Source organism: Dunckerocampus dactyliophorus, chromosome 20 (genome assembly GCF_027744805.1).
Source record: "Dunckerocampus dactyliophorus isolate RoL2022-P2 chromosome 20, RoL_Ddac_1.1, whole genome shotgun sequence".
NCBI classification, from domain to species: domain Eukaryota; kingdom Metazoa; phylum Chordata; class Actinopteri; order Syngnathiformes; family Syngnathidae; genus Dunckerocampus; species Dunckerocampus dactyliophorus.
In genome coordinates, this window is record NC_072838.1 from 6,611,839 (window position 1) to 6,624,136 (window position 12,298).

Genomic DNA, 12,298 nt, shown 5'->3' on the forward strand with positions numbered 1-12,298 from the left:
CTGAGATGCAGTTTTTTATACTGTATATAACGTCTTAGCATATGTACATGTGTTGCTTTACAAAGTGGCCCTTACATCCTTTCATTTTTCACTATGTGGCCCTCGGTGGAAATAGTTAGGACACCCCTGTTCTGAATGTTCCAACTGTATCAGTGCCCAGTTATTTAATAAACACTATGAATATACCCCCAATATTACAAAACCTGTCGTGTTGTATGAAAATAACATGGAAAAGTAACATATAAAAGAGTGCTCTCAGTAAGTGACAGGATGCTTCGTAATGGTGGTCGGTCTGAAGCATCTGGACATTCAGGACGGCGTTAAATCCAAGATTCCAAACATACCTTACCTGGGCGATGGCGCCAGGTGTCTGGACGGTTGCTGTTCTGACAATGGATGGACAGGCTGAAGGAAACCCCCGTGATGTCAGACAAGTGTTTGTTGTAGGAGTGGTGAACAAGATGGATCATATATTTGGAGAGTTCCGCTCCCACGTGGAAGTTACAGCCACAAATCCTCGTAAGGAGAAGATGACGACCTCGACGATGACCTCAGGACACGCCCCAGTAAGCAAGCAACACTGTGTTTACTTTGTAGAGGTGGTGACGAGGCCTCCGTAATATCACTTCATATTGTTAAACAGGAGAGAAATGTTATCCATTTATGCTGCTTGGTTGCTGTATGCAATATGGACAAACACATTGACCCACTGAACACTTCAAACAAAAAGAACCCTTCTTTTCGGTCGCTGCATGAACGCATGCTCGGACGACTTTGCGTCTCGATCACACCTGAACACAGAGACACCAGCCCCTCTCGAACATCAGTGAGCTACAGGATGACCTGATAAGGCTCTATTGGATGAACAGTCTTTACTGGAGAAGAATGGATCCATGAAATAAAACACATTCAATGAAGGTTGTGGAAAAATCCAACCTCTCCGCTACCGTGAGCAAGACCAAAGAGCTGACCTCAGGGACAAGATTGTCGGAATGGGCTGCGAGCTCCATGCAAGGATGTTTGTGAGAAAGGTGACAAGGGAGACTGTGGTTGATGTCAAGGGAGTTGGGAGCAATTTTCTTAAATATACATATGTATATTTTTATGTGTAATAGTCCATAGCAACCATGAAACAGCAATCATTTATTAGTACATTTTTTCTGAGTGAGGGTGCGATGTTCAAACCGCAATGTAGCGCAGGACGACTGTAATAAGACAAAATAAGACATAATATAAACTTACACGTTAGCATTGGGAGAGTTCCGTGTTCTTTTTTTACTTCCTGTACTGTACAGTACTTCCTGGGGTGGCGATTGTCTCATCAATGTATCATTCCTGACACCTAGTGGGCAGTGTAGAATACAATATATCATGTCTTTGAATGCGTCTTCTGAATGCCTTATATTTGTATGTTATTTTTATTCCTGAAAATGCTTCATTGAGGCAAAAAATACTTAAAATTGACTTAAATATGCCTTTTTTTCTTTTTTTTTTTACTAATAATACAGTAGTTTGTATTCAACCACGAAACAGCATGATTTTTTTTTTTTGGAAAACCGTGATTAGAGTGAAGCCGCGAAATTCTAAGTGCGAAGTGGCGAGGGATTTCTGTATTCGTGGGGGGGGCGGGGTTTCCGCCACCTCGTGTAATTCTTTCGCACAATCACATTTCCATTCCTGTTAGCGTTCCATTCCTGTTGCTGTGTTGGCTGCTGCAGGTCTGGGAGGCAGGGTAGCGGATCACGTTTGCAATCAGGATGACACACAGGTGTTACTGTCAAACGCCATCTCACCACCTGAGCATCGCCACCAGGAGGGTCCTGTTGACAGGTTACCACAGAAGGTATGTATACTGCATACAGTATTACGTCTTTTCTAATGATACTTCTTAAAACCTGACATTTTACAAATACCATCAAATCCTTAGTTTTCGTACTTCCGTTTGATTCGTTTTTTGTCAAAATGTTTTGCGGAAGTATTGCCTCACTACACTGCTTAGTTATCACTGTTCCTTTCATAGGAGGAAATCCTTTCACATGTTCACAAACACCATCTCTATCCTTCATGACGGTCGCGACGTTTGAGCGGCTCGGACCGCCAATGCTGATTCTTCCGCTTCCTGAACATTCTACCATGTCTAATTTCACTTCACTTTTCACGTTCACTTTTCTTTTCTTTGATGCCCTGCAATCCGAAGAGTCTGCTTTACGCTTAGAAAACATGAAGGGGAAAAAAAGTAAACAAATGCGACAAATATGGAGACACGGGCGTCATAACTACGAAAAGATGACGACCGTCTGCACGTTACTAGAATCTACTCTTTCCACAAGAATTCTTCAAGGACGACAATTTAGCCTGTAATTGTTTCATTCATTTCTTTGACACGAGGCACGAAGGGAAAAGACTTGACAACCGTGTCAATAGTGACTGAAATACGCTAAAACGTCAAACACATCAGCAAAGTGCTTGAATTACCAGTCAGTCCAATTAAACACACAGATCTGTGAAAGGCAGGGCAAAAAAAACACTTAATACAACACAAATGTTCAAACATGAGCTAAAAAAGCTGCCCAAAAAAAGCACCCTACGGTCCATGCATTTTTTATTGACTGCGACTGCTAAATAACCCACCATGGGGCCAAAGAAAGTTTGCATTGCCCGGAGTTTGACAAATGTGAGAAACAGTATTAAATTCCACATCACCAGTAACATTCATCATGTTAGTACAGGTTGCTCAATAGCAGGATAACAAGAAAAAGAGTAATTCACTTTTGTTAAACATTTCTTCAAATTCTTCCTTGTCCCATGTATTTATTTTTTATTAACTTCAAAAAACGTGTGGTCTTACATTTTAATTTGTATACTTGCACGCTATCCTCCTCCAGGAAAACTTGTGATACTTTGTTGTAAAAGTCTGATCACCTCCCGGTGAGCATGGAAACATAATCCACCTTAGCAGTCAAATTCATTCATTCATTCAGCAAAGCGTAAAAATGTCTTTAATGCCTTTGACTTGCTGCCCTCCACCAAGGACGGCAGTGGCAAGCACCTTCCAGCTCGCACACGCCCCCACCCCTTCAGGATGGCGAGAGCACTGCAAGCGCCTCCGCTTTAGACATTTTTATGTATTTTATTGTCCAATTAGCAAGAATAATGTCACACTTCCATTAGGCTTAACACAGGCTGTAGAAAATCATGGTATCGAACAGGTGTCCAAAGTGCAGCCCTTGGGACATTCTAAAAATAATAAAACAAAATAAAAAAATGTAAAAAAAGCAGCCAAAAATGGAAAAATCCGCCGTAATTTTATGACAATAAATTAAAAATATTGAGACAAAAAAGTTTTAATTTTACGCGAATAGTGTAAAATATGAGGAAAAATTTCATTTTAGTAGCATAAAGTTGAAATATTAAAGAATTTTTTTTTTTTTTTTAAAGAAGTTGGAATATAATTAGACTCAAAAAAGTAATTTTTGGAAATGCATGTTGGTTATATGGTTATGGTTATTCATACTTCATAAAAGCCACATCTTTTAGATTTTTTGCGTATTTGATTGTACGTGTTGACTTGTTGGCTCATGTTTGAGTGCTTCAGGACTGAAATGGAACCACTTTTGTCCTCCAGCCTGAAGGTGAAGAAGCTGAAGATGTGAAGATGTGGCAGCCGCCACCACCAGACAACAAGGCAGACGCTCATCATGGTGGAAGGGAACACGGCCCGGCGACCACCACTGTGCTGCCTTCAACACAACACCCGCATGAAGACATAAACCGGCCTCTTCAAGGCCCGACACGCTCACCTGTGGCAGGTAAACGAACAGATGGACAACGGAGCCACACCTTCCTTTCATAAGATGCTTGCTTATCATGTCTCATGTTTGTTTTGATGACTTTTTCTTAAATGCCTTACACATCTGTCAGGATAACCGCCTCAATCCAATGAGGACTTTGTAACACGGCATAAAACTAGTGCAACTACTCAGGGTTATGAAATGCAAGGGCATACTGTTGCACTTCAACCCTTGTTGTAAATATTTATTGGCCAGGTTTACAAACTTTGCATGCCAGTATTCTAAACTTGGCTAAAATTGTTACTTTCAACATGTTTTGCAACCGAACTCACAATGTCCCTAATGACACAAAATGCTACATTTTGACACACCGCTCACCAAACATTTTTAGTGAAGCATGAATACATAAATGCACAAATTGTGGGGGGGGCGGGTTTAAACACTGGTACATTCATGCTGTGTATTTTACCTCATATCAAAGAGATTTATAAATTACTATCCACTTATGGTGAATGATATGTTTTCTGCCGAAACTAAATGACCTATTTTCCAAGTAAAAAATTAAATACCAATCATAAATCCACAAATTTGCAGGGCCATGAATGCTGAATCATGAATATGCAGGAATTTCCAGTATACAAATCTCCCTACCTGCCCACACAGACTGACGTCTATTTAACACAGTAATCCCTCGCCACCGAGTTTCGAATTCCATGGCTTCACTCTGATGGTTTTAAAAACTACATGAATAAATCATGCGGTTTGGTAACTGAATACAGCCAATTACTATTAAAAAATTCATATTTAAGCTAATTTTAGGTATTCTTGGCCTAAATGAAGCATTTTCAAGAATAAAAAAGGCTACATACAAGTAAAATAAGGCATTCAGAAGACACATTCAAAGATGTAGCGTAGTATTCTACACCGGTCACTAGGTGTCAGTAATGTTACATTGACGAGACAATAGCAACCACAGGAAGTACTTGTGTCTTCTATATTGGGTAATAACAGTGCAAAGGTGACTGCGGGGTGTTATTTAATGTCTAGAGGGCTCATTTTGAAAATGTAACCAATTATAATAAACACCTAGTTTACAATTACTATTTAAAGTGTGTAGAGGCTTTTTAGGAGAACCTGTATATTTATAAAATGGCATTTTATTTTTACTAATCATAAAAACATACATTATGCAAAAACCTTAAAAATGATAAAAATTGTTTATCGCGGTTGATTGGTTCCAGACCCTACCATAAGTGAATTTCTGCAAGGTAGAGTTATTTATAAATGGAATATTTTTGTAGTTAAGAGCACAGAAAACCTGTTTACGACCTTCTAAATACGTTTTTTTAACATTAGAGCACTCTTGACATGAAACACCCCATAGTCACCTTTACACTCCTATTACCCAATCTAGTAAACATAAGATAAAATAAGACAGGCATAAATAAGACAGACTCACATGTTAGCGTTGGGAGAGTTCCTTGTTCTTTTTTTTGGTGTAGAGTACTTCCTGGTGGCAAATCGTCTCATCAATGACGCCGAGTGACCAGTGTAGAATACTACATATCAAAAAACCTTTGAACGCCTTATATTTCTATCTTCATTTAGCCATTTTTATGCTTGAAAATGATTAATTTAGGCCAAGAATACGTCCAATTTGCTTTAAGATGCATGTTTCTGGACTAAGCCATATTCAACCACAAAACGGCATCATTTCTGAATACGTTTTAAAAAAAAACATGAGTGAAGCTGCGAAATTTGAACCGCAACGTGGCGAGGGACGACTGTATCATTCATGGTATGTAACATGAGAAAAAAAATTCTTCATTCTTCTTTTCAGTTCGGATAACTTGCACAACAGAAAGAATCGGAAGCGCTTTCGTTTTTGCTCCAGTGCGAAATCGCAGAAACGTGTTAGAGTGACGGACGTAATTCCCTTTGTAAAGAAGCGTGTCCAAAGTGTGTGCGTTCTCGTATTTGCTCTTGTGCATGAAGGTGGGAGCTGCCATCTGCCTCTGGACCCGGGTCCCTGTCGGCGGTACGTCGCCAGGTGGTACTACGACTCGCAGGCCAATGCTTGCGCCCGCTTCTGGTATGGCGGTTGTCAGGGCAACAGCAACAACTTTGAGACAGAAGAGAGCTGTGGGATTTCCTGTGTGGTCACATGACTGTCCAGCAGTGCGGAGCCATCTTTTCTTTTCGTCCCAACCTCAGGCGAGCTTATGAAAAGGGGCGAAGACGATGAGCTCATCCTTACTCAGGCTGTATGTAGATGTCTTTTTGGGTGAATTGTTTGTAAACATAGAAAACACATTAAATGACATATTCAATGCAGTATCACTTCTGAAAATGCATTTTAAATTAGAGCCACTTCGCGCTTTGAATTTTGCGGGCCGTTTTTTGAAATTATAAAATAAATCACTCGTTTCGGGGCTGATTACAGCCTATAAATATGTATATTCAAGCAAATTTAATGTATTTTTGGCCTAAATTAAGCGTTTTCAAGCATAAAATGGCCAAATGAACGAAAATACAAATATAAGGCATTCAAAAGATGCATTCAAAGGCGTTGGGATGATCTGTAGTATTCGACACTGGTCAGTAGGTGTCAGTAATGTTACATTGAGACAATAGCCGCCACAGGAAGTACTGTACACAACAGATAGTAACAACAAGGAACTCTCCAAATGTTAACATCCGAGTCTTATGTACATATATGCCTTATGTCTACTGCATTGGGTAACAAAAACAAAGATGCAGTTTTTTCTTGAAATAAATATAACTTCTTAGCATATCTACATGTGTTGCTTTACAAAATATCAAAGTAGCAAAGTTGCATCCTTACATTTTTCGCTATGTGGCCCTGGCTGGAAGAAGCTTGGACACCCCTGGTGTAATGTATCTTAATAGTCTCTCATTCCGTTCAGCTCCGTTCAGTTAAACTGGTTTCGGGAGGACCATAAATCCCTATCAGCAAATTCCATCCTCCTGTTGTGTCAAAAACCTGCACCATCTACCTGTACATTTAACGTTCTATTAAAGCATTTTATTCACAGGCCTCGACTCCGTTCTAATAATTCCAATTCAAAGATTCATAGGATTAAACCTGTATATATAGCCGTATGGCCGCAGGTGGTATGTCAGGTACTCCAATACGTACAGTTGAACATCATATACGTAGTGGAAGGACACAGCGAAATCCGAACAGCAATCTGGACCCTGCGGAAAGAAAGAACATGCATAATTGATGCATGATTTGCCCAGTCAGTCAGGAAAACATTTGAATTTAATGGCAATATTATTTAAAAAATGTATTATATACCAGTGAAGTCAGTGGTAAAGCAATAAGGAGCAAGAGCATGCTTTCTCACACTAGTTCTTGTGATGCTTATCTGATTAGATAGCGGCAGGATATTGCTTTGGAGCAACCCTATTGTCAACGTTGTGATAAAAACAACCGCAGATCAACTCTTCTTTCCCCTTCCTGCCCGAGCTATGTCACAGGCTTCCCTGACCCGTCAGGTTTCACTGAATACCCGAGGAAGTCTTGACTTTCACTCACGGGTACCTGAGAAAGACTCGGGTTTCACTGTCCCACGAGTGCTCGCAGCAGACTCGAGTTTCACTGACTCACGGGTACTTGACAGGACTCACACTACACTGACTCACATGGGTTGTCATCAGTAATTAGTTACTTTCCTGAGAAAAGTACAGTAAATTGCAGACGATAAGCTGCTACTTTTTTCCCACACGCTTCAGGTCAGGACTTTGACTAGACCACTCCAAAGTCTTCATTTACTTTTTCTTCAGCCATTCAGAGGTGGACTTGCTGGTGTGTTTTGGATCATTGTCCTGCTGCAGAACCCAAGTTGGTTTCAGCTTGAGGTCACCAGCAGATGGCCGGACATTCTCCTTCAGGATTTTTTGGTAGACAGCAAAATTCATGGTTCCATTTATCACAGTCTTCCAGGTCCTGAAGCAGCAAAACAGCCCCAGACCATCACACTACCACCACCATATTTTCTGCTGGTATGATGTTCTTTTTCTGCAATGCGACGTTACTTTTAGGCCAGATGTAATGGGACACACACCTTCCAAAAAATAAAACTTTTGTCTCGTCAGACAACAGAGTATTTTCACAAAGGTCTTGGGGATCATCATGATACTTTCTGGCAAAATTTAAACAAGCCTTAATGTTCTTTTTGTTCAGCAGCGGGTTTTGGTCTTGGAACTGTGCCATGCACAGCGTGTTTCTTTAGGTGGAGTCATGAACACTGAGGCAAGTGAGGCCTGCAGTTGTTAATGTTGCTGGGGGGTCTTTTGTGACTGCTTGGATGAGTCGTCGCTGCGCTCTTGGGGTAATTTTGGTTGGCCGGCCACTCCTGAGAAGGTTCACCACTGTTCCATGTTTTCATCATTTGTGGATAATGGCTCTCACTGTGGTTCGCTGGAGTCCCAAAGCTTGATAAATAGCTTTGTAAATTTTGTGTTTAGTTGTGTTGTCATTGACTATTTAAATTTGTTTGATGATCTGAAACATTTAAGTGTGACAAACATGAAAAAAAAAAAAAATCAGGAATGGGGCAAACACTTACATACAATATCAAGCCTCATGCAGCAATCGTGTTTTGATCTGACAAATCGTAACCAAGTTTGATCAAGTGTAGAATTACTACAGCTCCTGCTTGGACTGCAGCATCTTTTGAACTTCGATGAAAAAAAAAAAGCGTCTCACTTATCGGAGCTAATGATTGATGCTGAGAACACCGAGTGTAGGTAGGATTGCAAGGTTTATAATGTGTCTTTCTGTGTAAATATCCCATGTTACGACTTGAACACCTGCCGCTTATAGACAGGACCACATCACCTGCAAAAAGCAAATATCCAATCCTGGAGCCACCAAACCGAATCCCTTTAAAGCCCCCGACTGCTCCGAAAATTCTGTCCATAAAAAGTAATGAACAGAATCGCTGACAAAAGGGCAGCTGTGGCGGAGTCCAACCCTCACTGGAAACGAGTCTGACTTGTTGCCGGCCATTTTTGTGCTTACTTTAGGCCAAAATAAATACAATTTGGTTAAATATCTTCTTTTACTAATAGGCCATATTCAACCACAAAAAACTGATGATTTAATATCATTTTGAAAATCCGTGATCGAGCGAAACGTTAAAATTCTAAGTGTGAAGTGGTGAAAGATTACCGTTTGTTTTGTTTTTTTCAAAATTTTGCACAGTTAATCTCCAAGAAGTTAATTTTAAAGAAAAATAAACGTGTCCCACGCTGTACTTGCATCGCTGTCGTGTGTACTTACTTGAATGGGAGGGTAGTACTCATAAGCAAGATGCCCAGGGTTTTTTTCAGGCTGTACAACCAAGTGACGCTCTGGAGGGAAAGGGTGAAACGTGTGTCTCCCTTTCCCATCTCTAGTGTCTACTGGCTCCACCTTCATGATCTCCATGCATTTGCCCAGAGCCAAGTCCTCTATGGAAGAGAAGTGTGTGCAGGCTCCTGTGGCAAAGCCTTTGACAAACCTTCTCAGTGCCTCCTTACTGAGGACATAACCCGCTCCACCACTCATGTAGCCTTGACTGACGAAAGGTTTGAACCTTCTTCCCAGATACAAAGCTTTCTCGCTGTCAACCTGCGACAACATGCGGCGGAGGTTTTCCACAATCACATACGTGTCATCATCAGCTTTCAGGAACCAGTCTGCGTCGTGCAGGTGGTGCTGGTAGATGTACTGAAAGGCCCGGATGGTCTTCCAGTACAAGTTCTCCCTGCCCTCGTTGACGTTCAGTTCGACCGTTGGGAAGTCCGTCTTAACAGAACTCATGTACAGCACCGTGTCGCACCGCTCTGCCCAGGTTTCCTGAATGTGCTTGGTCCGGGATTCCAGGTTCTTGGGCCCCGTCATGATCCAACATAAGATCCGGGTGGTTTGTGAAAGATTTGCTGCAGAGGTCAAGTTTACACCTGCATGGACAACAAAAAATATACTGTACTGTATAGTGTACATTCCTGTACCCTTTCAGACGCCACGTACCCCGTACTCCTGCACAGTTCTAAAAAACACAAAGCACCATTAGCACATAATAAAAACATCTTACTCTGCAGAGACTGCAAGATACAAGACAGGTAAGCAGCGGTCCCTGTTTAGCCTTGAAATCTGCCATGAAAAGCTACATTATAGATTTTTTTTCTGATGTCACTTCCTGTGTAGGCCGCACAGTGGCCTCGTGGTTGACATGTTGGCAAGCGGAGATCGGGAGGACCTGGGTTGGAATTTCCGCTTGGGCATCTCTGTGTGCGTTTGTTTTCTTACTCCCACATTCCAAAAACATGCATGTTAGGTTAATTAGCGACTCTAAATTGCGATTGGCTGGCGACCAGTCCAGGGTGTACCCCGCCTCTCGCCCAAAGCCAGCTGGGATAGGCTCCAGCATGCCTCCGCGACCCTAATGAGGATAAGCGGCATAGAAAATATATGGATGGACTTCCTGTGTAGATGGACTGAAAGAAGCTCTGCACAGATCTCTTAAGTTTTGAATTGTTTTCGCACTTTTCCCACCCACAGATTTCGACCACAATTACAGATCCGCTTACTGACAGCACTGGCTTGAAAACCTTCTGGCATGACAAACTAACAAGTAAAAAAAAAACGAGTTACGTCAACAGGCTAATTGTTGCTAACGTCTGATCTTCATACGTGTTAGCAACGTTCGGAATGGGCAGAAAACAGGCTTCTGCTTCTGGCGCCACAACTACAGACAGAATGAAAATGCATCGCTGTGTGAAATGGATGGACTGGCAGGCAAATGGTGCAGTCGACACACATGAACATTGTGATTGTGACTGGGCTTCACAGAACGCGCAAGTCTAAGACCCGTGCAGCGGACAACGCAGGAGGACAAGATGATTTTGCTCCAACAGAGCAGCAGGTGGCCAACTTTCTCCAATCAGAAAGTACGCTGGAAGAAACAAACGTCTACATCAATGAGCATCTGAAAAAAAACGCAATACCAAGAAGGCACACATTTTTAGTATTATTTAACGTTGTGTTATTTTATGCAACAAAGTATTAGGGCATCTGCGATTGAGGATGAAGTCGTAAATTTACGAGAATGAAGTCGTAAATATGAAAGAATAGAGTTGTATATTTACAAGAATAAAGTCGTACATTTTTTGGGAAAAGAGTCGTATAACATTACGAGAATAAAGTCGTACATTTACAAGAATAAACCCGTAATATTACGAGAAAAAGTCGTAAATTTACGAGAATAAAGTCATAAATTTGAGGAAAAACTTGTAATCACATGAATAAAGTCGTAAATGTACAAGAAAATGTCGTACATTTATGAGAATAAAGTCGTACATTTGAGAATAAAGTCGTAAATTTGAGGGAAAAAAAGTCGTAAATTTACGAGAATAGTCATAAATTTGAGGAAAAACTTGTAATCACATGAATAAAGTCGTAAATGTACAAGAAAATGTCGTACATTTATGAGAATAAAGTCGTACATTTATGAGAATAAAGTCGTAAATTTGAGGAAAAAAAAGTCGTAAATTTACAACAATAAGGTTGTATATTTACAAGAATAAAGTCTGCAATTTGAGAAAAAATGTGGTAATTGTGTGATAAATGTGGTATTACGAGAATAAAGTCGTAAATGTCCAAGAAAAAAAGTCGTACATTTATGAGGCTAAAGTTGTAAATTTTTGAGAAAAAAAGTTGTAATTTTACAAGAATAAAGTCGTCAATTTATGAGAAAAAATGTCATACTATTCCGAGAATAAAGTCGTACATTTACGAGAATAAAGTCGTAAATGTCCGAGAAAAAAAGTCGTACATTTATGAGACTAAAGTTGTAAATTTCCGAGAAAAAAACGTTGTAATTTTACAAGAATAAAGTCGGCAATTTATGAGAAAAAATGTCGTACTATTCCGAGAATAAAGTCGTACATTTATGAGAATAAAGTCGTAAATGTCAGAAAAAAAAAGTTGTACATTTATGAGACTAAAGTTGTAAATTTCCGAGAAAAAAACGTTGTAATTTTACAAGAATAAAGTTGTATATTTACAAGAATAAAGTTGTATATTTACAAGAATAAAGTCGGCAATTTATCAGAAAAAATGTCGTACTATTCCGAGAATAAAGTCGTACATTTACGAGAATAAAGTCGGAAATTTCCGAGAAAAAAAGTCGGCCATTTATGAGACTAAAGTTGTCAATTTCCGAGAAAAAACTTGTAATATTACGAGAATAAAGTTGTACATTTACAAAAAATGTTACGTGTCATTGCGTCATATGTGTCAGAGGGAAAATAGAGCATAGGGAAGGAAGAAAGGAAGGAAAGAACGTTTCTTCTTTCTTCAAGCAAGCTTTTTATGACGTGGCAGCAAAACAGAGCACTTGTGCTCAAACAGATTAGCATGTCTAGCCCTTCTCACTTCTGCCTTCCTTACTCCGCCCGCTCCACAAGTCCAGGGGTGTCCAAACTTTTTCCAG

General features: G+C 40.2%; 2 protein-coding genes across 4 annotated transcripts in view; one reads left to right on the forward strand and one right to left on the reverse strand.

Moving 5' to 3' along the window:
* The window catches only part of col28a1a (collagen, type XXVIII, alpha 1a), a 38,122-nt gene extending 29,029 nt beyond the window's left edge, over positions 1-9,093 (forward strand). For all 3 annotated transcript variants that reach the window (XM_054764362.1, XM_054764364.1, XM_054764363.1), the window contains 3 exons: positions 1,719-1,843; positions 3,626-3,809; positions 5,787-9,093. In XM_054764362.1, the coding sequence (XP_054620337.1) occupies positions 1,719-1,843; positions 3,626-3,809; positions 5,787-5,959 (482 nt within the window). In that variant the 3' untranslated portion in view covers positions 5,960-9,093. The remainder of the gene's footprint in view (positions 1-1,718; positions 1,844-3,625; positions 3,810-5,786) is intronic.
* Positions 6,876-9,705, reverse strand: c1galt1a (core 1 synthase, glycoprotein-N-acetylgalactosamine 3-beta-galactosyltransferase 1a). Its single transcript, XM_054764669.1, has 2 exons — positions 9,103-9,705; positions 6,876-7,010 (listed from the first exon to the last, which is right to left on the reverse strand). Exons 1-2 carry the CDS (start codon positions 9,703-9,705, stop codon positions 6,876-6,878), a joined length of 738 nt encoding a protein of 245 aa, XP_054620644.1.
* Positions 9,706-12,298: the final 2,593 nt, after the last annotated feature.

Bases quoted from the DNA above. Each gene is read 5' to 3' on its own strand.
- c1galt1a (XM_054764669.1), bottom strand. From the start codon at position 9,705: ATGACGGGGCCCAAGAACCTGGAATCCCGGACCAAGCACATTCAGGAA. The intron at 7,011-9,102 runs GTAAGTACACAC...TTCTTTCCGCAG, and splicing joins AGTACTACCCTCCCATTCAA to GGTCCAGATTGCTGTTCGGA.